Raw genomic sequence first — 27,218 nt, forward strand, 5'->3', positions numbered from 1 at the left:
TATGTGTTAAATTTCATGAAATTTCAATTAGTCAGAAAAAAGTGAAGCTAATTTTGTTATTTTCAAAACAATTTCGTTTGTTAATTTATCATTGCTTCTTTATGAAAAAAAAAAAATAGTGTATAAGCTCAGCAATAGCTTCAAAAGTATTATCCGGACTCTTTAGAACTATCTGTTTGTGTGTGGTCGTACAGTCACCGATGATGGTGAACGTTCTGGTCGTCAAAATGAGGTGGTTACTTCAGAAAGCTACAAATTGATTATATCTAATCGTAAATTGAAATTGCGTGAGATAGCTAAGGCTAAGATATCAGAAGGCGGTGTGTTTATAATTATGCATGAATATTTGAACATGGGAAAGCTTTTTTCACTCCGGAATAAAAACGATCATCATCTGAGTGGACTGCAGCCGGTGAACTACGTCCGAGGCGTCGAAAGTCAATTGGGATGCGCATGGAATATTGGTCATCGACGGTCTCCAAAAGGGAGAGGCAATCAATAGTGACTACTACAGATAGTTATTGGATCGTTTGAATGCTAGAATAAAGAAAAATCGGTCTTATATGTCGAAGAAAAAGCCACTATGTCACCAAGACAACGCACTGATTTACAAGCCGATAGAAATCAGTACTACAAAAGCTCCACCCATGGCAATGCTATTCTGGTCACTTTTGGTTACCTCCTCGTATATATAATCTTCTTCCATGTAACTGTGCTTCATCGACAAAAACAAATTTGTTTATCAATTTACATCACTTCATAAGGAAGACATTTATTTTTATTTAGTATCCTTCTTACATATCTCTCACTAATATCGTTAGTATTCATTGTAAATTTTGAAATTGAATTTTCAGGTTATTTCTGTAGTATTATATCAAGTTCATTATCTTCATTTTGGATTTATAAAACAACAACATAGAACGTAGAGTCACAAATAAAGTAAATCAATCTTTTGAAGATAAAGAATACTTCAGATATATTGCAGACAACCTTAATTTTTAGCAAAAATTTCGTCCCAGCAATCTTAATATGAATCGACAAAGATCGTATTTGTTTTTGTTAGAAGATAAATCCAAAGTGATTGAAAATCATAACGTGTATGCATATTATTCAGATTTGTAAGACTAGCTGGTGTGCATTGTTTTAATATTTTTCCCTTAAATTAATACATTTACTTATAAACTAAATTTTCATCAATTTAATTGAATTTGAAACTTTTAATTATTAATTGTTATTTTTATACGTCAGTACACGTGTTAAAAATTACTTAACGTGCCATAAAATAAAACATATTATTTGTTAGGTAGAAATATTCAATTCAAATCGTGCAATACAAGGTGTGATAAAAAATACGATTAGTTATTCCGTTAGAAACATTTGAATTAATTTTTTCAAGTAAACAGTACGACGAACCCTACGATACTAGTGCCTACAATGTTTAAATATTGATGTTAAATTTCTGTAGGTTGTAGTGTTCGGAAAAGACGTGCCTTGGTAGCTGATTCCACAGATTTGCAGTTCTTCAAAAAAAGTGTCGAAACATTGAAGTCCCGGTCTGCAGGTGTTATTCAGTCACGTGAGACAGTTGGATAAGGTCAATTCTGGATCACCTATAAGTCGAATTGTTTTTTCCTGTATGGAGTCGAGCATCCTCTTGATATGCTTGGCAGCTGAGCGCAATACTCCTAGGATGGACGAATCTAGGCTTTGTAAAGGATAAGAGGCTGTTGTTTGTTCCTCCAAATATCCCGAATATCAATTCGTGACATATGTTATCTGTCCTGACGTCTTTTTAGCACATTTCTTATTTTCGTGAAGAGCCAAAAGCGCAATGGTGAATAAAACGGATGTGGGCTGACAAAAAGAATTTTGGCGATCTAATGTTAGAGAATCAGAAGCCACGTGTCATTATGTCTATACTTTTTTACCTTAAATTTCTGACTGAAAGCCTGAAACAATTCTGGCACTCAAAATCGGGATCTTGTTTTGAGTTCTTTAGCTCTCAGCTGTTTGACGAACAAACTTATTGTATAATTATACCTGTTTTTGAGATTAATTCTCGTTCTTAATTGACTAAAATCGCTTGTAAGCGATTTCAAAAGTGATTTATCATAGATATCGTTAACGATTCCTCGTCTCTTTGGTTTCCGAACACATATCAATGTAATGAAATTCCTAGATTCAATGTAAGTAATTGGTGATAGAAAAATTATTTCGTTGTATTTTTGATCACACTTCGTATATATAATAATATTAGTATCTATATAGTAGAAATACAATTATTAAAATATATATCTAAATAAAAACAGTGTTATATGAGTGCCACTCTATATATTTTGAATAACCCGAAACTAGAGGAGTTAGGCTGGCCACAGTGTATTTTAAATACCAACATCCTCAAGTAGTAGACTAAGTTGAGTCGCCTGGTGGTGAGACACGTTTTGGTAGGTCTTATTCTTCAATGAGACATCATTTCCTCACTCAGTACATAGCAGATGGTTGGATTTTTACGTGAAAATAATGTAACGTCCACCTTATTCACCTGATTTGGGCATTTGTGATTTCTTTATAGTTAAGTAGTGGTTTGAAAAATAATTATCTCAATTTTTGCAAGCCCATTCACATAGTAATAATGAGGATATACCAAGTAGTTTACAAATAAATGTAATGCTAATCTTAAACACTTTTCCTGGTAAATCAATGAGCTTTCCAGTCTTCACAGTATAGGGGGTGTCTCAAAACTAATGACGGTTCCTAATATTCACTTGGTTTATTGAATGATCATACAAAAAGAACGCCTTTATATTTGAAGTATAAGCTCATCGTTTTCCATGGTTTAAACCCAACGTTCAGCAAATTCTTTGAGAACTTAGATGCAAAAATTATCGTAATTCATATTCAACATCTCCTTTGGAATCAAATATTCCGCGTATAGTTCGCAGTATGTGGTTTAGAATTGTATTGTTGTGGGAGAACCCGCTTTAGGAGATATTTTTTCGATAAAACCTGAAACATTCATATCAGCTGTCCACTATTTACCTCGCCGTTGATAGCTCGACTCTATGGAATGATTTCGAAGTAGACTAAATCTTCATAATTCCACCAGACTCCTAACAAGGATTACCGCTTGAATCAATCCCCCTTTGCGACGAATTCTGGTAATTATTCTTTGTCTAACTAGATTTTCCATGTTCGGGTTGCTTACATAAATCTATATTTCATCGAAAGTAAAAATGCTTTCAACAAAATGTTCATATTTCGGCAAGGTGATGTTGTATGGTACTTTTGGAAAGTCCAAGACAGCCCGATAATTGCAAAAAATGCTTTAATATTGCACGCAACTGGACAACATGAGCGCGAATGATTCTCAAACGTCAAATCTCCTTGGTGAAATCGATTAAACCAACGCTGTGCCGTTCGCTCATTAATTGTAACATCCCCTATAATCTTCTTGTTCCCTGTTACGAGGAGGTCGCTGAAGGACATCCCCGTTGAAGCCTTCCAGGCAGCTTGTACCGTTTTCTCGATAGCAAACGTGTATTGACGCCAGAGAGTTGTATTTCCCATTCCAATCAATACATTTTTTAATCCAAGTCTTGACGCATCATTTTTCGAACATGCCCTGTAATAAACGAAGCAATTTTGAGGGCATTCCAAAAGATGTGTTGAATATAAATAAAATCGTTTTCCTAAAGACTCGTAGTTTTTTTATATCTCAAAATATATAGCTTAACCCTCGTATATGTGAATGCATCTAATATCTAATGAAGCTTCGTTTCGGAATTTCTAGAATCTCCGATTCCAAACTGAAAGTGGAAAAAAATATAGAAATTAACTAATTTGCTTATATTTCAAAGTTTTTTTGTGAGATACTTAAAGGCTCATTTTGAAGTAAAACTTATTTTAAGAGGGGGTGTACATTAAATTAGAAGAAATAAAGCCGGTTACACAAGCAACGGTTTTTACAGAACGGCAAAATTATCCTTGTCGTCGTACTTTGCTTTCGTATTGATTTGGTATTAACTTTTCAGCACATGGAACATGGAATATATTAATTTTCTTCACATATTTTTCATAATCCATTGTTATTTTATCAAGGCTTAGTAGTCAGTTATGTTTTATTATCACTCCATTCGAAAAGGTCAATAAAATATCATTGTCGATTCTAAAACGTCCTCTACCCACAACGCAGTTCAAAAGTGAAACAATTTTACTAAATATGTGGTGAGAATATTCCTTATATTCGTTGTTTTTTTTAATATATTTTTTTGCTTTACTTGAGTAGTGCTTATTAAATTTTCCTCATCTTTTATATTTTTATTAAAAATCATATTAAACAAATTTTCTTCATTCAATTCCGTGTAAATCCGTGTTTCTTTGAAGAATAGAACAGATTCCTGTATGGTTATATTTTAAAAATAAAAGATTGGATTTTATATGCTCCTTTTTATTTAAATCTGTTCTACCTACTCGTTTGCTATTAAGTATTTCCGTTTCCTTCCTCATTTTACTTTTTTTTCAGTTCTACAGCTGCCGGGTTGGAGCATAGCGGTAATCAAAAACCCAACTGGTTACCACATTATCAACATCATCACCAGCAACTTGGAGCACAGTTGAGGGCTGCGCAGCTAACCCGGATTAACGTATATACTTCGCAGTTCGTATCTCTAATATACAGAAATCGGTATAAGTTATGTAACGCTCTCGAAAAATCGGGCAGGTATCCATGCGGGAAGTCTTGTGAGTCCGTACTGTTTTGAGTATCACTTGTCTGGTCAAATTTACCTGCAAATGCTCGAAGATTTACGTGGGCAAACGGACAACGATCTAACGCTCGCGAATATCCGTCATTTCATGAAGGATGGAGCTTAGTAGCACTATGCGTTGTGTGCGGGAGTGCCCCAATGTTCATTAGGATAAGCATTTGAAGATTCGTTGAGTGGCCCGCACGGTCATGTGATTTCTTTCTGTGGGGCCTTCTCAAGGACCGAGTTTTTGAAGAGCCGGACCTGCCTCTCGGTTGAGAAACGTTGCCTTAGATGCATTGAACAAGATGGGCATCAAATTGAAAACTTGCAGTAACCCTTTTTTGAATCCCTTTTAATAAATTCATTTTGACGCTGCATTTTTTTATCAAATTTCATTTTTTACAGTTATTATTATTAATTTAGAGTACATCTGGATAGGTTTTTTTATTTATTTAATTATTTCTAAGGTCTTCAACATTTTCACCTTTTTCTTTACTTTTAATTTCATTTCGTTACAAAGCTGGTGGATTTTTTCACCCTATCTGAGTACCAATTACCTGAGGTCTAATACCACTTCCTGGGGGGACGTTGAGGTTACAAACTTTGATTTTAACTCAAAACTTTGCTAAATTTTTGACTCCCTTTTAGATAAATTAATGAGCAATGACAAATGTAACTTTATACATATTTTTTTAAAATCAGTCTGGATTTGGAAACTCTAAAAGACCAAAAATAACAGTTAGACTAACGTTATGAGAATGTCTCCTGACCAGACCGAAAGTAAACTTGCTGGCTAGACTCTGTTGTTCTCCATCCGCAGTCGTAATGGTGAAGGTAGGTAAATGAAGATGAGATAGGGATCCCTTCCAATTGGTCTCTGGTATGTGGAGGTTTAAGAACGAACCTCTGCGACGGCCCGGACTCTGTTCCGGTGTAATAACGAGGCTGTGGCGCGAACGCTGCGCTGAATCTCCAGAAGACATTTTCAATCATAACTCTTTTTCTAGTTAGAAGAGTAAAATTTATCAAAGAGACGATTTTAACGGAAATTGAAATATTTGGAATATAAACGACTCAATTATTATAGATAAAATTTCTACAAAACAAAAAAAATCCACGATCTTAGCTCACACTACGTACGGAATTTAGATTAACTAATTATATCATCTGGAAGGTCAAAAATTGGTCATGAAAAGTCAGTTGGTCGTATTAATTTGTAAGCATTAGGATATTTTTTATTGAGTTTATCAAGGTCATTGAGAAATTTTAGCACTCCACTCGCGAAAAAAAAAATCCACTTATGCGTGTAGGTGCTCATTTTCCTGAAGCAATCAATCGGCCCAAAAAATCGCGTTACGACAAAAACAACTTATTTAATTTTTTGAATAAAAATTTAAACTGTCCAAATATTCATATAAGCAGATCAATAATTAGCGAATATTTATTGACCGCGCTTAGATGGAACTTTTTTATTTTTTTCTCGGACGATGTTGAATTACCTTGAAGAGCTTTAGCCGTCAATAAAAAATTTGACCAACTGACCTTTTTTGGCCAATTTCTGAACTTTCAGAAGGTATAATTGGTCAAACTAATTTGCGCATATGAGATGTTAAGATCGAGGAGCTAACAAAAATATATAATAAATGGTTTTCTATTAAGCATCATATTAAAAATATTTAAACAAAATTTAAAAAAGAACAATAATTAACAAATAAAACTGTTGGCCAAATTTGACCCGGACTGAAAAAAAATATTTTTACGCATTTGAAAAAACAAATCTTTATTATCACCTTCAAAATAAGATCATTTCGAACCAAAACAAATATGTTAGAGCCCAATCTAATTTTCCATACACTTCTTTCAAGCCTTGGGTAGAATGGTCTTGAATACCTTAGGTAAATTACCTTTCATGCCGTCAATGGACTCATGTCGCGTCTCTCGAAGTGAATTTTTAAGTTTGGAAAAGACAAAAAAGTCATAAGGAACAAAATTTGGTGGAAAACGGTGGCTGAGCCATGACTCAGTCGTAATCATGTTGGAATGTGACAACGTGTTATCGTGGTGAAAAATTTATGAATGTTTGCACACAAATCCAGTTGTTTCGGACGAATTTCTTAACGTAGATGCCCCAAAACGACCTCCTACTTTTACGTGGTTTTCCAGATTCCTCACACATGTTTGGAGCGCAATTCGCTAGGCAGTTTCGACGTCATATTAATGAAGCTCACCTCTCGTCACCAGTACTGATGCGTTTGATGATAGTAAAGTACTCAACTACATTTTTTTTTTCAAGTCATTTGGTATCAGTTTATCATTGGCACGTTCTACATCGACAACATCAATCAAAATAAATTGAGTGGAAACATAAAATATGCCAAGCATCGGCTAAATCCCGGATGCCTGAAGGACGATTTTAGTGTCCTATTTTCTCAATTTTTTCGATGTTATTGTCGTTTGGTGGATAGACGACTTGTGATCAAGATCCCCAAAACACTTTTGCAACAATTCCAAAGTCATAATTCCATTGGAAACATAAAATATCAGGTAAACTACTTTTTCCATTGTTAGACAAACTTTTCGCATCGTGACGAAAACATACTAATTAAAATATGGCGCTCAAACTTTTCACGAGGATGGAAAAAAGTTGTGGGAAAAAATGTTACCTATTAGATTTATGCACGCCGTTTAAATTCTCTAGCCCGAGTCAACTTTGATCAGATTATGTACATTGAAATTATTATAAAATTATGTTCTTGATAAGCAAGCCAGACATCCCCAAATAAACCTTGGAGTTAAAGTGACCAAGAAAGTAGGAATATTTTTAGAGCCCCCTATATAATTTGATCTAGTTAGACTTTAAGATTGTACACTGGTTGACTTAAGCCAGGGATTCTCAAACCATTTTAGGCCAGAGGCCCCTTTTCCTATCTGAACTGATATCTCAGATTCCCGTAATTACTTTACAATTAATTAAAAAATTGTATCTCTATTTTTTTTTCTATTGATACAAAATACTCACCAATTTTGAAACTTTGGGCTTGGTTAAGTGAGTGAACTTAATATTCTTTAGTCATCAAAATAAATACAATAAAACTCAGTAAATATCAAGTGTAATTAATAATTATTAATACAAGTTACGTAAGAATACTTGAGTAGGAATTATTTTTTGAAAAAACATATAAATCGCAAAGTGAAGATAAAAAAATGAAAAATTCAGTACGATGAATGAATCTGGTGACTTTCTACCAATCTAGCTAAATTCGGTTCAATATTGGTGAGTTGCAGCCTTAAATCGCCACGTTCGTTGATTTTCAAACGGTACCTTTGTTTTGTCAAAATTTTTGTAAACACACTGAAGCCTTTTTCGAAATCAGGTTAGTTAATACGGGCCGATTTTTAGACGTCGTCGACCCCCCAAAACAGTTTTCGTTTATGTCGACCCCTTGGAAACAGATATCGACCCCAGGGGTCAATATCAACCACTCTGGGAATCTCTGACTTACTATCGGGTTTATTGTGGGTACGTACACTAAACAAATAATTAGTCTACTGCTCTGAAATAATAGCTTTGTTTGTGGGTCTGATTCCGAATCAGTTTAGGAACCAATCCCATGCTTTCAAAATCGTCATTCACGGTTAGGTGAGTACTGAATTTTCGATACAGTTCCGTGTTCGCGGGTCATATCGATTCAGTTGATTATTGCTTACGTTAACGGTAAATCAACATCCTAAATAGGTTCGTAATTAATTCTAAATTGGTTACTAACTGATTCCGAATTGTTCCGAGATTCATCCGCGAACGAAGCTGAGATAAAAGGCGAAAGAAAGAACTAATTTCCTATATTCTTGACACTAGAAAGGGAATAAAGGGTTCTAGAGAAGAAGAAGCAGGAAATATCTTCGGATTTTCTATTTCGCAATTTCTTTGAGGGATATTTTCGAAATTTCTCAGCTTCTGTTTGATTTCATTCAGGTATTTTATTTACATTTTGGTATTCGAGTTGTAGGTGATCCATTGATTGATATAATTATGCTAATTATCAATGTCAAATCTTATTTTCTCAGTTAGTTTTTTCTGTTACCTTACGGAAGATTCTCACGTAAACTTAAAGATTAAAGGATCATATAAAATCAATGCGTTCATAGAAAAAATACAGTTTACGGCACGTTAGAAAATGACAAATTTTTCTATAAATAAACGACCTCAAGAGACACATGGAAATTATTTTCAGAATTTTTTGTCCACCACTAGAAGGCGTATTTGAAAATATAAAATTAAATAAGTAAATTTAGATAACGCCACCTATCGGAAATAATAAGATTATTATGAGATCGGTTTAAATTATTGCAGGAAGGTCAATGTAACAACTTATGTAATGAATTTTTAATTTCCAGTTGGGCGAATCAGCCTAATACGTTTGAAGGAAAATACGAAACAACGCCGTCTAGAATTAACATTGTTGATTAAATTGTTTAGAAATATAATTTTTTTAGCTGGACAAAAGCTAAGTAGAATCAGAAATAATTTCTATGTTTCTCGTGACAACTTTTATCATAACTTTTTTATTAAACTGTTCCTGATATATTGGCGAATTTCTGAAGATATATGGTTTTCTATTAACCTTGATATCAAAGATATTTAAACAAAATTTAAAAACATTTTTACATATTTGAAAAAACAAATCTTTATTATCGCCTTCAAAATAAGCTCATTTCGAACCAAAACAAATATGTTAAAGCTCAATCTAATTTCCCATACACTTCTTTCAAGCCGTGGGTAGAATGATCTTCAATACCTTAGGTAAATTACCTTTTATGGTGTCTATGGACTCTCAGTTTAAATTGTGCCGAAGATTCTCACATCGAGTTATTCTTAAAGACTTGATAAAAAATAAAAAAGCACAAAGAGAAAAAAGATTGATGGAGGAAATGGATTTATATAAATTGAAAACGTTAAAGGACGTTCTTTCTAAGGATATCAATATATAGTCCGGTCAAATTGACCAAAAAATAAGAGTGAAGCTATATAAATTACCATCAAGCTGTAAATCAGTAGAATTGTTCAAAATATAATCAAAAATAAAATTTGGAAGTTCCCCATCATTCTCGTGTATGGAAAAAATTTTATTCAAAGACAAAGGTAAAGAAAATGGGATTTTCGTCATTTTCAGCAAAAAGGTAAGTTTTATCATAAAAATACCTTAGAAGAAATTTGTAGATCATAAAATTATCAACAAAAAAACGTATCAATACTTTTTCCTACGAGCCACCATTTCTGAGATAACACGATTCAAAACTCATATAGGATTTTACGATGGGCCTAGTCTAGGTCCAGACTTGGGCCAAGTATGTACAACTCTGGCACTAGCTTGGAAGCCGTTATTGGCCCAGACTTGGTGGGACTCTGGGATGATAACAATGCCCTCCGCTTGGTTTGCAAGCTTGGACCAGGCCTTGTTGCCTAGATATACTTAAGACTGGTCTACATTCCTGAGCCAGCTGGTTGCTTGTAAAAATAGATTTTTAATATATTGTTAATAAAATTTTAGTTTTATAATAAATTTTCATTAACGCACTGTACTGATTGATGTACATAAAAATATTAGTTAAATAATTAAACGTATAAAGAAATGATTCTATTTTTTATTGTACTTTATGCATAAAACAATTTTATTCATAAAAGATTATTACTTTTAATATATCTATTATGGATAAGATAAGAACAAAATTTTATATATTTATCCATAGTTCAGCCAAGTTTGGCTCACTATAGAATGGCCGGGGCTAAGTTACCCAGACTTCAACCAGGCTTGGGCAATTATTGGTTTGCCAAGGACGGGTTTCCCAGCCTTGGTCGAAGCTAAGCTCCGTCGTTCAAGTCTGGGGGTTCCTACATGGGAAGTTGTAATCGTCATAATACGCCACGTACGTACTGGAGTTGTACTATATGTTAAAAATATTTTTTTGTATTGTATTATAACTGAGGTTATTATGTAGATTTATACTGCTCGAACTACAAATATTTTCTCCGTAAAATCAGGAAAAGGTCAACATCAAAAAGTTTATCTACTTTTGCAAAGTGTGAAAATCATGTACTATTTTTACATGCAATAACAGGCTGTGACACGACATCTGCATTTTACAATTTTCAAAATGTTTGAAAAACAAGATTTAGTTTAATGTGCTAAAATGTTTAAAAACAAATTCGCTTTCTTCTTTCTATTTACGGAGCTCCTAAAAAATTGCCTGTTTAGATAAGTTTCGATATGCATGTTTCGTTAAAAATACTAAAGTAAAAAATAAGTTTAATTGGCTCGTTTTCCTCTAACCTCAGACTGGTGCTGGAAGTTGGTCAATAATACATCAGAACCCGTTCAAACTTTAGTCTTACCTACGCCGGAAAAGCTGCTGAGCACATTTTTTCCAAACTGCAAAAAGTGATGCATTACTGAATGTGGTTGCAAAAAAGTCGGACTGTTTGGTACTCTGGCAGGTCTTGCTCTAATATTGAATCACCAACAGTTGAGGATCCTTTGAATCCAATGAGGCGACATGCGATACATCGCTATTGACGTAATTTACATGCACTGAGAGGTAGAAGAAGAATTTGAAAGTTACGACTCGGATAATTAAATTTCACAACTTTTTTTTAATTTAAATCGCTTTTATCTTTTCAATTTCCGCTAGTTTTCATTATTTTGCAATAGTTTCAAATTAAACATGATCGCAACAAATCCGTGGAATAGACCTACCACGTTAAAAAGCGCGTACAATATCTGATAGGTGGTGATTACAACTTTTTGAATAATTATATCTCAGAAGCAATAGATTGTAGGAAAAAAAGTATTGATACGTTTTTTGTAGATAATTTTATGATCTAATTTTTGTGCAATGAATTTTTATGATAGAGCTCACGGTTTTGCTGATAACCGAGAAAAACTCATTTTTTTGACCTTTGACCTTGAATAAAAAATTTTCCACGCACAGGAATGATGAGGAACTTTCAAATTTTATTTTTAATTATATTTTAAGCAATTTTACTGATTTTCAGCTTATTGTTGATTTATGTAACTTCGAATATCTAAATTGACCGGACTAATATCTTAACGAACAAAAAGTTCCACTTTTAATGCCTGGAAATCCATAAGGATAAGTTAAGTAGGATATTAGGATAAGGAAGATCGTCATTTTTTGTATAAATATAACAACGATTACCTGTGTGTGATGTCCGAACAATTTTGAAGTAAACATAATCAACGTTTCGGTGACAATTCACTATATATTCTTCAGCACAACATACGATATAATATGTTAACTAATATCATCTGATTTCGACTGCAGTTAACCCTATATAAACATCGGAGTATACCGTATGTATATACAATCAAATTTTATTACACTATTTAATACTAGGAATTCAAATACTATCTTGATTACTATGAAGAGTGTGGATAATATCTACATTCTACAACTCTAATTAGACGAAAATTAATAAACAAACCTTTATTGAATAAACAACGCTTTTCGACACACAAATATCGTAAATTATGCGTATATTGTTCTATGTTATAAATTACTTAATAAATATGCTGAAAGCAATGGAAAAATATCTTAACCAATACCAATATTTTTTAATTGATCGTCAAATAATTTTATTTATTGCTCTTGGGCTGATATAATATTTAATAGGCGGGGAGCTGGTGACACTGAAAGTCCCGTCATAGCGGAATCAACAAATTTTTATTTAAAATAAATAGAATGTAAGAAAAAAAGGTAATTATCTAGATTAGGATACACCCCTTCGATTTCGTTAAAATTTTAGAAAATTAGAAATAGAGAAAATTATGGTGAAAAAATTGATATATGTATATATATCAATTTTTAATTTTTTCAGTTGTATACGAGCTTTGTCAAAAAATGTGATTTTTGCTTTAGAGTAAAGTACCTTTCTTTTTGACAATAAAATTGTTATAAAGAAAAAATGTTTAGAATTAATAATAGTTTTCAAATATACAACATTGTTTGTATTTACATTAAAAAAATATTTTTTTCTACATTTTCTCTGCGATTACGTTGGAAATTTAAGTTTGTACATTAATGCATTGCATTTATTAATTATGAATTTGATTAATCTTTTATTTTAATTTTAAAAAATTTTAAAAACAATTTTTATCAAAGTGTTTATACCGTGGCACTTTTTGAAATACGATTGTTGACGTTTTTCCGAATGTTCGATATTTAGACAGTTCACAAAGCCTACTTGAATTATCAGTTTTAAAAAATGCCAGTGCATCCTAGATTAATTAGGCATTAATGTGTAAACTTAAATTTCCAACGTAATCGCAGAAAAAAATATAGAAAAAAATATTTTTTTAATGTAAATAAAGAATGTTGAATATTTGAAAGCTATTTTTAATTCTAAACATCTTTTCTTTATAAAAATTTTATTGTCAAAAAGAAAGGTACTTTACTCTAGAGCAAAAATCACATTTTTTGACAAACCTCGTATACGACTAAAAAAATTTAATATCTGATTATTGAAGTGTAGGTTTTGGACCATGCAGAATTTTTTATGAAGAATAACTTTTTTTCGTAAAATTAATAATAAAAAAGTTTCCTATATGCCGCCAACTTACACTTCTGTCTCAAAATTAGTTTTTTTTTGATAGTTTTCAAAAGAAAGATAAATTTTGACGTTTCGATTTTTCTTCAAGTCTTTACCAAAATATGATATTGACACTGAAAATTTGATTTTTTATATTGATCTATAGATCACCTTCAACATGAATATAAAAATAAGGATAAAATCAACTTAGAACTTTGTTCCAATAAGAAAAATTAATTTTTCCTTGGTTTCCACATCTCAAATATATTAAATTTATTAGAATTTACAAAATAGAGCTATAATTTTACATAAATTATTTAGATCTTTTATCTATCTATTATTTATTTATAGCTTTTTCGTTCTTATGAATGTGAACCATTTCTAAAAATTCTCTTTTTCATGTATTAGATTCCATTTCAAGAATTTTTGAATCTTTATAATTGAATTTATGTTTGTTTGATATTTCATGGTGCGTTAATGCAGTTCTATTTTTTTATCGTATTGATGACCTCCTAGCCCATTTTCTAAATAAATAAATAAAAAAAACTAACCTTACTTTACAATAATTACTAAATTTTCATTTTATCTATTGATTTTTCATGAAAATAATGCATTGGCATGCAGAAACATTCCACACACAGATAGATCTTGACATCAAAACAAAATTATCCACGGTTCGATATCTGTTAGCCTTCCTGAGATAATGGCCACTTCCGGATATCCGGAAGTAAATGTTTCCGCTTAAAATATATATGATAAATCTATTTCTCTTTTCATTAAATAATCTATGTATAGAGTTTCATGATGATCGTTGTGGGGTGGCTTATCATATTTATGCCTTAGGTCCATCATTTTGTCGATCTCTTCCGGGCTTCCATGCCTAGGTTCTGATTATACAACAGCTTTTGTTAGCAAAGCAAAAATCAAACCATTCAAAATTTTGATACAGAATTAATAATACCAATATATGTTTGAACAATGACGGATCCGGAAGACATTAATGACGAAGAAATCAGCAAATGAAATCTATAATATAGAGAAAAATGTTTTACAAGCACCAGTGACAAAGAAGAATTTTGCAAAGGTCTTACAAATTTCAATTCTAGCAATATTCCTCCATGCTGGAAAACTCTGTCACAAAAAGTTTTACGCGCCATACTTATAAATACAATGTGGCAAAAGATTTTTATTTTATTTGAACCAACTGAATGTAGATGGCAACTGAATCAAGAAAACAAATTGGAACCATTGTGGTATAAAGGCACAGCAGCACTTTCAAAAGTTGAAGAAATTAACTGAAGAAGAAAGTGAAGAATCAGAAAATGAAAACCGTTGTGATATAGATGGAATTTATTACGATGATTATCAATAAATATACAAAGTTTGAGAATAAACTGTCAATTATTTCAATATTATTTTATTGTTTCAATTGTTTCTCCTATTATTCCTTGAATCTTATTAGTCCTCAAATTCTTTTGAACCTAAGCAGAGAAAAAGACATTTTATTCCACAAAAAGCATTTACTCCAAAATAAATTTATTTTGGAGTAGATGCTAATATAGTTTATGCACTTCAAGATGGTATGCAGGATTTTTCCAGCATTTTTTAAGCGCGCATATTTTTGAAAATTACATACAAATAAATAAAATAAAAAAAGTTTTCGGCATGTTGGAGATATTTCAGCCTTCATCACACAATTCAAATAGGTATGCCAAACCTTTCCGATAAAAAAGTGGTTTGCGTGAATTTTTTCTAAAAGCCAATAAAATTTACTGTCGAATACTATGTTCCATTTATTTAAATAAAAATTTTTTGTTTCCACTTTCCACTGACGGGCCTTTCAATGTAACTGGCTCCTGGACTATAAATTTGATTGTTTTGCACGATGGTTTACAATTATACCGACAATTATTAATTGAAGTAATTGTAACTTTTAATCAATTTTGTTTATAAATGTAGCACGTAAACTTTGATAGCATGGTATAATAATAAAAAAGAAAATATCGAACGAATAATTAAATTCTCTACAATACGAGTGGAATATAGAAAGTTCCAATAATATATCGTCGTATGTCCTACTTATAGTCCAAGAGCTAGAGCTACATAAAACAGCATCGATTTGGTACAAAACGTTTGAGTTCGTAAACCGCTAGATAAAAGTTAGTTCATCACCAAACGGTATTTCTGGCCGCAAAAGAAAATGTCAGCCCGTTTTCCACGTCGAGAAATATGCAGAAAAAACTGATAAGGTACACGCGTTCAAGTTTTTTCATACTATTATAGGAACCTCAACTTAGCGCCGAAAGCGACTCAAAGTTTATACCGAAAAACCGACAAGGTACACGCTTAAAACTTTTTTCATATTTTTTTGGGGATTGAAAGTATGAAATTCATGCGAAAAAAATGAAGAGAATATTCGAAAGTTTTTTTTTCATGATGCCATTCGATAAATATCTATTTTTTCTATCCCAAATAAAAAAAATCGCCTTGATACGATGACAGCTCGCTCAGTATTTTTCATATTTGTTCAGCAACCCGATTTCAAGCCGCGTTCTCAGTTTCTGGCGCTTCTATCAGCGTGATAACGCGCGTACGTTCGCACATCCAGAGCGTCTATATAATATTTCATTTCTAGTTTTTATTTTTTTTATACAAAAGTAAAATACGTATTTATTTGAACGTATAAAGAGTTATCTCGCTGAGAGTTTTGCGGCCGATGCACCAGAAACTGAGAACGCGGCTTCAAATCGGGCGCGCAGTACAAAAATGAAAATACTCAGCGAGTTTTCATCGTATCAAAGAGATTTTTTTTATTTAGGATAGTAAAAATAGATATTTATCGAATGGCGAGAAAAAGCTTTCCAATACTTCTTATTTGACATCTACAGCGACATAATTCGAATTGTATCGAAGGTTTTCTGACCTGCTACACGAACTCAAGCGTCTTGTACCAAATAGATGCTGTTTTATGTAGCTAGCTCTCCGTTTTTTTACCAAATATAGACCAGGGTAGAATTCTTCAAAAATCATAAGTAACAACAAAATGATAGGGTGAAAACAATTGTGGAAGGAGAATATAATAAAAATGAGCGGAAAAATGATTTTCGGGCGATCGGAGTTCAGGAAGGGGAAGGGGGAGTTTTTAAGGGTAAAAAAATCCTATGGAATAAAAATCAAACAGCAAAGTTGTTGGTAATGAAAAGGTCTATAATTTTAATATGCACATTTTTTCACATAACCGCTAAATTTATGTAAAAAATTTCAAAAACCAAATTTTTGGTTATATCGAAATATCGAAAAAGCACCCTAATTCTCAATCGAAAATTCTCCCGTTAAAACGTTTTTTGTTCGTTGAAATCTTTTCTTGTGTGAAAAATATTACCATCAGTTTATTCACTTAGGTTTATTAATGTAATATGGAATCCCACGCTTTTCGTGCAGTTATTCCGAAAATAACAAGCGACCATTAGCTTCAAAGGGCTTCGTGAGCGAACAGCTTTTGTTGGATTTTGCCCGTCTTGAAAGACCCATTAGTTCACTAATTTTAGGTAGATTTAGGCAAGAATTTCGGAAAATCGAGATACCCAGCTATAAACTCGTTTAAACTTCATTCATTTGACATCTTAAAACTCCTCTCAAAACATATATAATTCGATGTGAACAATTTTAAATTTCGAAGGTCAGAAGTCAAAAAAATCGATTTTTTGCAAATAACTCGTTTCCCGTTTTACCCTATTCGTATTTATTATAAATAATGTAAAGCATTGAATTCTCTATAACTTTTGATTGAAAAATTTTTTCATACGGTGAATCGTTTCTGAGATAGAGGAAATCGTCATTGCAACTTGGTCAGTCTGTTTTTCGCCGTGTAGTTCCGCCATTTTCTCATGAACATGACATTTGGTAGTAGACTGTTGCTCCAAGTAGCGAGGGGTAAGATCGAGTGCAGCTGCTGCGTCATTGTCGCACTAAACCTGCTCTTGCATCACGGCTGCGATGATGTCATCATATGTCAAAATCTTGGCGCTATCGGCGTCTGCAGCCATCCATTCAATCACGTCTGCTTCGACTGCATTCTTACAAACTGGAATTTTCTGTAATTGTCATTTTTTGTAGACTGTTCTTCAAATTCCGAAGATGTCTATAGTTTATTTCAAGATTTTCTCAATGCTCCAACTGTAACATATTGCCAAGAAACATCCTTTACGTTTGTTTCTTTAATTTTTTGTATCAAAGGGATGATATCGTCTTCAATTGGAGATTTGAAAAACCGTTTTCGGTACTTCAACTTCAGCGTCTGTAAAACTTGGTCTATTGTCTGTAATAGAGGTGACACATTTGGTGGTAAAAAGGCTGCATTTATCTCGCCGCAAGTAAGTTCTTCAACTTTATAACAGACAGGCATAAATTGATTATGGAACCATTTTTTAAATAATTGCCATCCATCCAACACCTTTTCTGGTGTTTATAATAGGCTGGAAGTGACTTCATAATATGTTTGAAGGCTCAAGGCTTAGCATCTTTGCCTATCATCATGAGATCATGGTGATCATGAGTTCATTTTATAACTCTATACACGTTAAATTGCACTCTTTTTGATTATTTTAATTATTTCGGTTAAACCGAACAATCAACTGTGTTTGGTCCCAATTAGTTCGGATTAGACTCAACTGTACATTATTTTGAAATTTAATCAATGGATTATGGCGTGAGCAAAAATTTTTGATCGATATTATATGTGTCCCAGTCTTTACAGACTTTGTAAAATACGATACTACTCAAATAAAAAAAAAATTAAAAGTTGTAAAACGATCATACCTGTTCATGTTGTGCTTTAACCACAGTGGATTTCAAAAATTCGTAATATGGTAAAAGCGAACCATAACTACTCGGTCTATTGGCTAATAAGTGGACACTTTCCACAGTCCTTCGTGGAATTCCGGTAGTCGTCGTAATTCGTATATTGTATGACATTACTTGGTTTTCCAAAATTTTAAAACTCACAAGATTTTTGTTCAATTCACTTTTATAACAATTACGGGACTAGTTCTAAATTTACTGTCTACTAAAATTACCAGAAATATTGTCGCAGATTTCGCAATTTCAATATTTTCAAACATTATCACCAACACATCACTCGATACACGAAAATAATTTATGATAATTTATTTAATGTGAATGTAATTCAGGTTTTTAGTTGACATTTTTCTTGTTCAATGATTAATTTCAAAATAAATAATCGACAAACGATAACTTTTGTTATTGACCACTAGTACATTCTTATCACAAATAGTCTGTAGTCGTTGGATTTTTTCGTTAAATATATAAACTCGATTACAGGTCTGCACCAGCCCAAAAATGTTTATTTACGAAAGGCGAATAACTTTGTAAATTTAATAAATAATAGTGTAACGTTTTTCGTTTTTATTCACACGCTTTCTATTCGTGGGGAGAATTAATAAACACTGTTTCTTACATTCTAAATTTATTTACACACTATACAATACACTTAACTAATTTATTTATCAATATCATTTAAAAAATTTCTTCGATTACTTCTACTAATTCGTTCTTTGGCTGAACTGAAATTTTACAGGTGACGTCGATATTCTTGAAATTGCCGCGACGTCGCGGTTGAAAATCACGGTCATTTCTTGCACAAGTCAGTAGGGGCAGCAATAGCTGCCATTTAGCTTGTTCATTGAATTAGTGGTAAATTAAACATTGCAAGTTTAAAAAATTTTTGGGGTTTGATTTTTTGAGTTAAAATTAAAAGGAATACCCAAAAATGTAAGTAGTTATTAAATAATCGAATGTTTTGTCAATTGATGATTAATTTTATTTTTAGGTTCTCGTATTATTCACAAATAACATCATCCCAGACACAGACCCTCCCAAAAAGATGAAACGTTTTTAAAATAGCAACAATTATAGCAACAGTGCAAGTCAATACATGGTGCAGCAAGCACAACCAGTTTGCTAAATGGTATGATTTGGTTTTTCACGAGGATTTTCATTTAAACCGACTATAAAAGAGGCCTCAATTGTATGACCAGTTTAGACCGAGCATATGAAGATGAAGGCCAAATTAGTGGGGATGGTTGCGTCGTTAAAATAAACGAATATAAAATCGACGAAGAAAATACAATAAAGGACGCATGGTCGAGGGTCATTGGATATAAGGAATGATCGAGCGTGGCGGCGACGGCTACCGATTGGAAATATGTTCTGATAACTCTAGAAGTGCCGAAACATTGATGGAGCTGATAAAGAAGCATGTCAAAGTCGGGACTATCGTTTATACTGACTGTTAGAAAGGATATTTGGCGCTAAAAAGTGAAGGCTACCAGCACTTTACAGAGCACTTTGTTGACTCTGAAACAGGGGCCTTCACCCAAAATATTGAACCCAGCTGGAAGCACACGAGAAGAAGAATATCGACGGGGTAATCAGAAGTAACTTGGACCTGCATCTTTGTGAATTTCTCTGGAGACGTCGAGTCCGGCGAAAAAATGTGGATCCAATAGAAGAGGATGAGGAAAGTGACTAAATTTTTGTGGAATAAAATTGCTTTTCATTTATTTCTATTGTTTTTATTGCTCTTTCAGGATGGGGAAATACGTCGTTGCTATCGATTCGGTCAGGTTAGGTTAGGTTAGGTCCGGTGCGTTTACTATCGTATTTCTATTTTTCTTTACTTTACTTTTTCGTGGCACAAATAGGTCTTTTTTGACCCAATTTTTAACTCACTTTTCCGCGCATGCGCACAGTCCCAGGTATATTTTCTTAGTCCTTGGTCGATTGTGACCATTCCCTAACCCGTTTATCCCATTCTTTTCCCTACGACAATTTATTTAAAACTTAACTAACTGCGTTCACACAAATCATTTATATACCTAAATAAAATTCTGCAAAGTTCTAGAAAAGAAACAAAAGATATAAATAGACTTTCCTAGAAATTATTTTAAAAAAATACTGTAATAAACCGCCTTCTATAATAAAAAGGCGATATATAAAAACAGATTAAAGGCGCCGTGCAAATTCGCCGAATTTTAAAATTCTATTGTAGTTGGACAGGGCCGGCCTAAAGACTCATATGGCGAGTTTGTTCGTAATCATAGTTATTTGTTACTTATATACATATAGTGTGGAACAGCCGTTTACATAAAATGAGTTCGTGTTGGAAAAAAACACGTCGATTTGTATTTAAAAAAATATGCAGGGAGTGACATGTGACACAGGCCAATAACAACTTTCTTATTTTAATGCCGTATCTTTCTATTCCTTGCAACGTGTTTTAATAGCTGTAGGTCTGTCCATTATCTGATATTCCGCAGTCAGGACATTTTCCTTCTTTCGATCTCACTACGGCCTTTGATCTTGCGCTCAATTAACAATTGCAGAAATTGATATTTTGTATTTCGAATTACGAGATCTATCTCAAATCTGACATCTGACAATCATGAAGTTTGACAGGTTTAATGGTGAACGTACTCAGAACGTGTTATTATACAAGTGGTTCAACTTGGTCAAAAAAATTGAATTAAATCGGGAATATTTTCATGCGATAATTTATTACGACTTTCGACGTGGATTAAACCCCAGCAAAGTTATTTCTGTCTCTGGCCCTTCTTATCAGCGTCTTACAGTCTAAACCGGTTCACTCGCGAATATTCTTCAGCCATGAAGCCTGTCGTCTGCCAGGACCATGTTTTCTCTTGATTTTCTGTATCTGTATGTCTGTATTTGTCATTTCTACTCAACATATCAGCTGAACTAATAGCAAGCGTGATTCGTCTTTTCAAGTTATTTAAGTTGACTTGTTTAGTTTTCTATACAATACTTTTGACACATCCCCATAAAAATAAATCTAATGGCGGTAGATCAGGAAAAATTTGGTTCAGGCACTACCAGACATTGATTGCTGAAACCATATTATATTCGCAGGAACTTGTGGGTTTGCTACAGCAGGATATGAGTTTATCAAAGTTGGAGCAGTTTCAACTATTAATCTTTATTCAAATTGCCATCAATGAAAAAGGAACCCACGATTTGGTTTTCAACTATTTCTGCCCAAGCATAAATTTTTTCAGGATATTGCACATGCTCTTACCCAGTGAGGATTTTTATTAGACCAAAAGCGGCAATTTTGACGACCAACATGACCCGTGAAGGGGATATCGAAATCATCATCCAAGAAGTCCTCAGTTGGTATCATTCTTGAAGGATGCATTTTATTTCTTTTTAATAATCAAAACATTGATCAGTGGCTAACATTAAGTAGTGGGGCTGATCAGGATTATGTGGGTTTTCTTGGAATTCAAGCATAATAAATCCAATGTCGTAGCATAATTTACTGCATACATCATCTGCCTTACATGCTTCTCTACTTTATCAATTGGTCATCGAGATATATTTCTTTTTCAATTCATATCAGTAACAAATAATTCTGGAATGGTTTTTGTTTACTGTCTCAATATCAAGATTAATTCGTTAATCTATATAACAAAAAATTAATAGTATCATTTTATTTGTTTGCTGGTACGAACCATTTTATAGAGATAAGACAAATTGATTTGTAGCATTTGGAATAGTTTTAATATTAATTTATCCTAATATAGTGTCATCCTTGATAACCTCAAGCAAATGGTGATAATAGACAGAAAAATAAGCACCAATTTTGTCTTTAAACGCCATCTATGTTTACATGAAGAAACAAAAAATACATTGGAAGAAAAAAATAACAAAAGATTATGTTTTTAAACACACACTACTTATAATATTATTTGGTTATAAATACATAAAATAATTGAGTTTTTATAGAAACATATTGTTAGAGAAGAAATGGATTTTAAATTATTTGCATTAAAATTTTATTCGATGTATTCGTATGCATACAACTTTCTATCGACTCAACATATAAATAAAAATTGATGGGTCTCAGTCTTAGTCCTAGTAGTAGCACAAAATGATTAATGGAAGTGCTCTTGCCTTACCACTGTTTGTTTTATTTTTTTGCATACATTTCCGTCCATCCTGAGACCACATTTCAATACACCTCCTTTCATATTCTTTTTAAATTAACGTCTTAAAATTCCTTCAAGTCTCTCACTCTATACATTCAATAAAGTGCTCGACATCATCTATGAAGACAGGTCCTATCATTTTCAACATTTAGGTCCGTTCAAAGGTTAAAACATAACTGATCAGCATAGGATATCGACCAAGATTATGTTAGACAGCATCTGCCGTGGTAGTATCGGTAAAACAGGCTGAGGTCAAAGATTTTTCTTCTATGCTCTAAGCTGTCCAAGTTTCCGGTCAATTCTGGATCGTATATAAGTCGAATTACTCTCTGTCTTGAGTCGAACATTCTGAGGCAGAGTTCCAAATGTAACTTTGGCGGAATATATAGCTTTTTAGTTCTAAAAAGGGCTCCAAGGTTTTGTGTGACTATGCTTCCAAACTCAATACCCGGTGCTAGTGATATTTTATGTCCGGACCAGACCTAATCCTGAGCTGCAGTGCCAGCCTGCTTTGTAAAAGCAGCAGTCTGAGTAATTGCTGCGTTGAATTCAACCAGATTGGTTCCATTCCACTCCAGAATATCTCCAAGATTAATATTGATGGTAGTAATTTGTTGTTGCCTACGGACAGGGTGTCTAGACCTGACGTGCATCTCAATTCCCGCAGTTTTCCCGCTTTTTCCCGACAACTTTTTCTAATTTTCCCGATATTAGTAAACCAATTTTTAGTAATATTCAATAAACAATAGCATTCAATACAAAAAAAAATAATTATCGCTTTTTTACTGTTTTTTCATAAAGAATGATACATATTAGTTACACATAACAAAATATAAATGAAATATATTATTGAATTAATGACTACTTATATTAATAGCGAATCACAATAGGTTCATTTATTTATTCTTTTCTAAATTTTTGATTTGGTCATTTAAAGCTGATGTTTGTTCTAACAAGTTCTTTCGTTTTGCTTTCAATTCTTTAACTTCTTCTGCTTTTCTTTTTCTTTCATTAGACTCCTTTTGTTTTTGTGCATCTTCATTTTTTTTATTCTGATAGAACTCCACATATCTACTATGCGCCATTCGCACGTTCAACATCATTTTAGATGTGATAGATACGTGTTTGATGCCCCCTGCCGCAGTAACTGCATCATAAATGATGCGCAAGGCAACTAGACTGTTTTCCGCCTGATTTACAACGATTGCCACTTTGTTTACGGAAAATCCGCGCTCAACTGCTGCATTTCCATGAGATAAAATGAAAATTATTTCTAGAAAATTAGTTCGGGCAGGTCAAACCGGAATCTTCTATCAATTCTATCCAAAATTTATCAAGCCTTTTTACACTTCGATTATATATCTTCATGGATTGAATGGTGTTAGAAAATTGTAGAATATCTCGATACTCTTTTTTTTATTTTGTCAGCCGTCGAGCCAGAAATCAACTTGTTCGTGTCGACCAGAACAGCCAAGCAAGAGTCAAGTCGCTGTAGAGCTACGTTGGATTGATGTGCGATTAAATTTGGATTCACACAAGTTATGTACTTTGTAAGTTTATACAATAGAGGTGATCGTTCTTGAATTTTTTTAATAATTTTAACGAAACAATTCTTACAATCAATCATGAATTTAGTCAATAATTCACCAGAGGGCTTGATTTTAGCATTCTTCAATGCGCTCTTAGTTGAAAATCCTATATCAATTTTGCTAGCAGGAAGCAAATTATGTATTGAAACTACAACTTTCTGTGCATTTCTCCGAAAATTCCCGATCTCGAAAAAAAATCCCGTTGTTTTCCCGTCTTTTCCCGCTGCCAAAAAATTCCCGCTTTTTTCCCGCTATTTCCCTATGGTTAGACACCCTGTACGGATTTGGTTGCTAGCCGAGTTTATTAGGGCGACCATTAGCTCATGCCATTGACAAGCCTTCCGCTTTTCGTTTATTTAGATTTGGATGCCTTGAAGCTAAACTCAGTCTGATTGTCTTTTCTCAAATTTGAATGGATGTGGCACTCTTAGTTTATATGCAAATTTATAAACAACAGATTGCAGATTCGATTGGTCCGATAGTCTCAACTTATGTCTACCAATGTTCCTTTTGGTTTTCCAGTCAATGAGGATGTGTCTTTATAAGGTTCATGATGGTATGTCCAGTTCGTTTCATCTACTCAAATCTCGCTTATCACATCCTCTATAGTTTTTATCATATTTTTTTTATTCTATATCAATATAGTACAGCCATTCAAGCTTAAAATCGACCGAAACCTCGCAATTTTGAAGACCTCCATCGATCTTCTTGAAAATTTAGAATTAAGTTCACACCTGACATGGTCGCATAGTATGCTTTTTATTTTTAAGGGGTGAAAATCACCCCTTACTCCAATAAATTGAAAACTAATGAATTAAAGTGGTAATGGACTATAGTTATGTTCAAATATAATAATTGTTTTGTATCATGACTTTAATATTTTGATATTTTACAGCTTACCTTCGCTTAAAAACAACCCCTTATACAAAGATTATTGAAAAAATGTTTTAAAAAACATAATTTTTTTTATTTTGCATCCTAATAGGATAATTTTTTTTTCTTCAAATATAAGAAATTTGACCTTCAATATTTTTAAAAATGCAAACACCAAAAACCACCTCTCAGAATGGAAAAAATTGCAAATTACTAAATGGAAGCAGTTATAGGGCTCATTATGTTCAAACATGTGAAATGATTCTTTTTTTACAATGTAGTTAAGTAAAGAAAAACGTTTTTTTTAAATCTAAAAAAAATTTCACATTAAACAACTTTTTTCAAAATATAGGTGTCCAAACCATTCAAACTTTTGGAACGTGTTGTTAGGGCTTAAACAAGGATACTTTTACATGGGCTACGATTAATTTTAATTTTGCCGCACATGGTGTCAAATTTACAGACATTTTTTTTTCAACTTCGAGTTACTTAACTTACTTTGATCTGAAAAATTACTTTAAAAATGTTAATCACAATTTTTTATCAAAAATTGATCGTTTTTCCGTTATTTGAACTCAAACCTCTGCATAAATTTACGAAAAAGAGAAAATTGGCTTTCAGTGATTCATACGTTGCTGAATATTATTTAAAAAATTTAATTTAAACTGACTAATTTCTTTGTTTTTTCATAAGCTTCAATTTTGATAAGAATAATTTTTTCCAGAAAATGTTGAAAAACATTTTAAATTTTCAATCGCGAATAACTTGTAAACTATTGAGTTAAATAAAAAACTTCATTCCACATTTTCTTCATAGAATTCAATTCTCTATCGATTCCCGATTATTTTGAAATTTTAAATGTCCACCTCTGAGTAAGGGTGGCATTCACCCCTGGGATAGAAGCATACATTGACGACAAATCAGGTTTGTTATTTATATCATTTTTGAGCTTCTGTCAAAATTTCAAACTAATCCATGAAGGTATTTAAAATTGCGAGGTGATTTGCTTGGTTCACTGTACTGATAGAGGTTTTTAAAATGTGAATATGTTAACATGACGTAAAAACAGATACAAAAAAATTCGCATTGTTGTATAAATCTTTTCTCACTTATTTACACCGCAGCCACACTGCAAAATGCATTAAATTAATTTCGCAGCATTTCCAAATACTTAAATTAGTCTTTAAACAAACAGGGGTGGACTCTAAAAATGCAAATTTGAATCGTTATTTTTTTATTTTTATGAGATATTTCACCTAGTCGGGGACATAGTATATAACAAATAAAAACTCGTACGAATCATTTGAAGTAATCGCTACAATCTGTATATATAAAACCGTATTTTAAATTAGTCATGAATTAGTCATCAATATGAATAGAAAATTCAATACGGAAATTTTCCATTTAATATGAGGAATCGTTGAAGGTGAAATATAATGAAAAAATGATTTATTATTGTTTTGCAATCAATAATAACCTACCTCTTTTTTAAGGTTAACTCCATCATTGAAACTGCTCGATCTTAATCTGCCTTTGAGCTCCTTCCACTTCGTAGGCACTCGCCTATACGATACACTATGCACAAGGTTTATAGGATTACTTTTATGTGACATTTTTCTAGTTCAAATCCCATATCAAAAACCTCCACTAATACAATCAGTACAATAAGTTTCGACGGAAAAACCTTGAAATACTGATAAGACAATAAAAAAAAAGGTATTCCAAGTACTTAATTTGATTGAGATATCTCGTTTTTTTAATTTTAACAGTTCAATATTTTCTGTTTGAATAACTATAAACAGATATTGGTTAGGTTAGGTTATATGGGTTTAGTCCCCGCTTTCGTTAATGTTGTAAATAATAAATATAAACAACAAACATTTCAAAAAGTTCTACGACATAAATTGTTGAAAACTATATTTAACGAAACTTTTTGTTAAATTCCTATCACCGATTTTCGAATATAAAGGGTGAACCAACCATAATGCGCGATGTTAATTGAGGGGACTGATTCCAAATTTTGTACTACAAATGTGATTAAAAATGAGAGAGATGTCGCTATTGGTATATTTTCTAACGCTGAATAAAAATATAATATCACACAATCCCAAAGGCATCAATTTCCAATGGATTTTATGTATACAGGATGTTTTTAAAAAAGAGGTGATCATGTCTCTATTTTAGAAATCTGTAATGGAGTTTACTCCAACCCGCCGCCATATTGATTCGGGAGACAAATATTGTGTTACTTCTATTAAAATTATGGTGATTTTTATGTTTTATGGCCAAAGAAATCATGTTCATCATCAAAAAAAGGGCTCGAAACAATCAATTCTCTATACAACATGAAACAATATAGAAGTTACTTTGGGATGAC

At 32.6% G+C, this 27,218-nt stretch overlaps 1 protein-coding gene across 6 annotated transcripts in view; it reads right to left on the minus strand.

The window, feature by feature from the left end:
- The window catches only part of LOC130448445 (kinase D-interacting substrate of 220 kDa B), an 89,164-nt gene that overhangs the window by 43,321 nt on the left and 18,625 nt on the right, over positions 1 to 27,218 (minus strand). For 3 of the 6 annotated variants that reach the window (XM_056785829.1, XM_056785833.1, XM_056785835.1), the window contains exon 2: positions 5,498 to 5,751. The exons of 1 other annotated variant lie outside the window; for it this stretch is intronic. In XM_056785829.1, the coding sequence (XP_056641807.1) occupies positions 5,498 to 5,731 (234 nt within the window). In that variant the 5' untranslated portion in view covers positions 5,732 to 5,751. Of the gene's footprint in view, positions 1 to 5,497; positions 5,752 to 18,171; positions 18,651 to 26,322; positions 26,622 to 27,218 lie in introns of those variants that run through there. 2 more of the 6 variants (XM_056785830.1, XM_056785831.1) reach the window with 2 other exon arrangements.

The sequence above is a fragment of the Diorhabda sublineata genome, chromosome 8 (assembly GCF_026230105.1).
Source record: "Diorhabda sublineata isolate icDioSubl1.1 chromosome 8, icDioSubl1.1, whole genome shotgun sequence".
Taxonomy (NCBI): Eukaryota; Metazoa; Arthropoda; class Insecta; order Coleoptera; family Chrysomelidae; genus Diorhabda; species Diorhabda sublineata.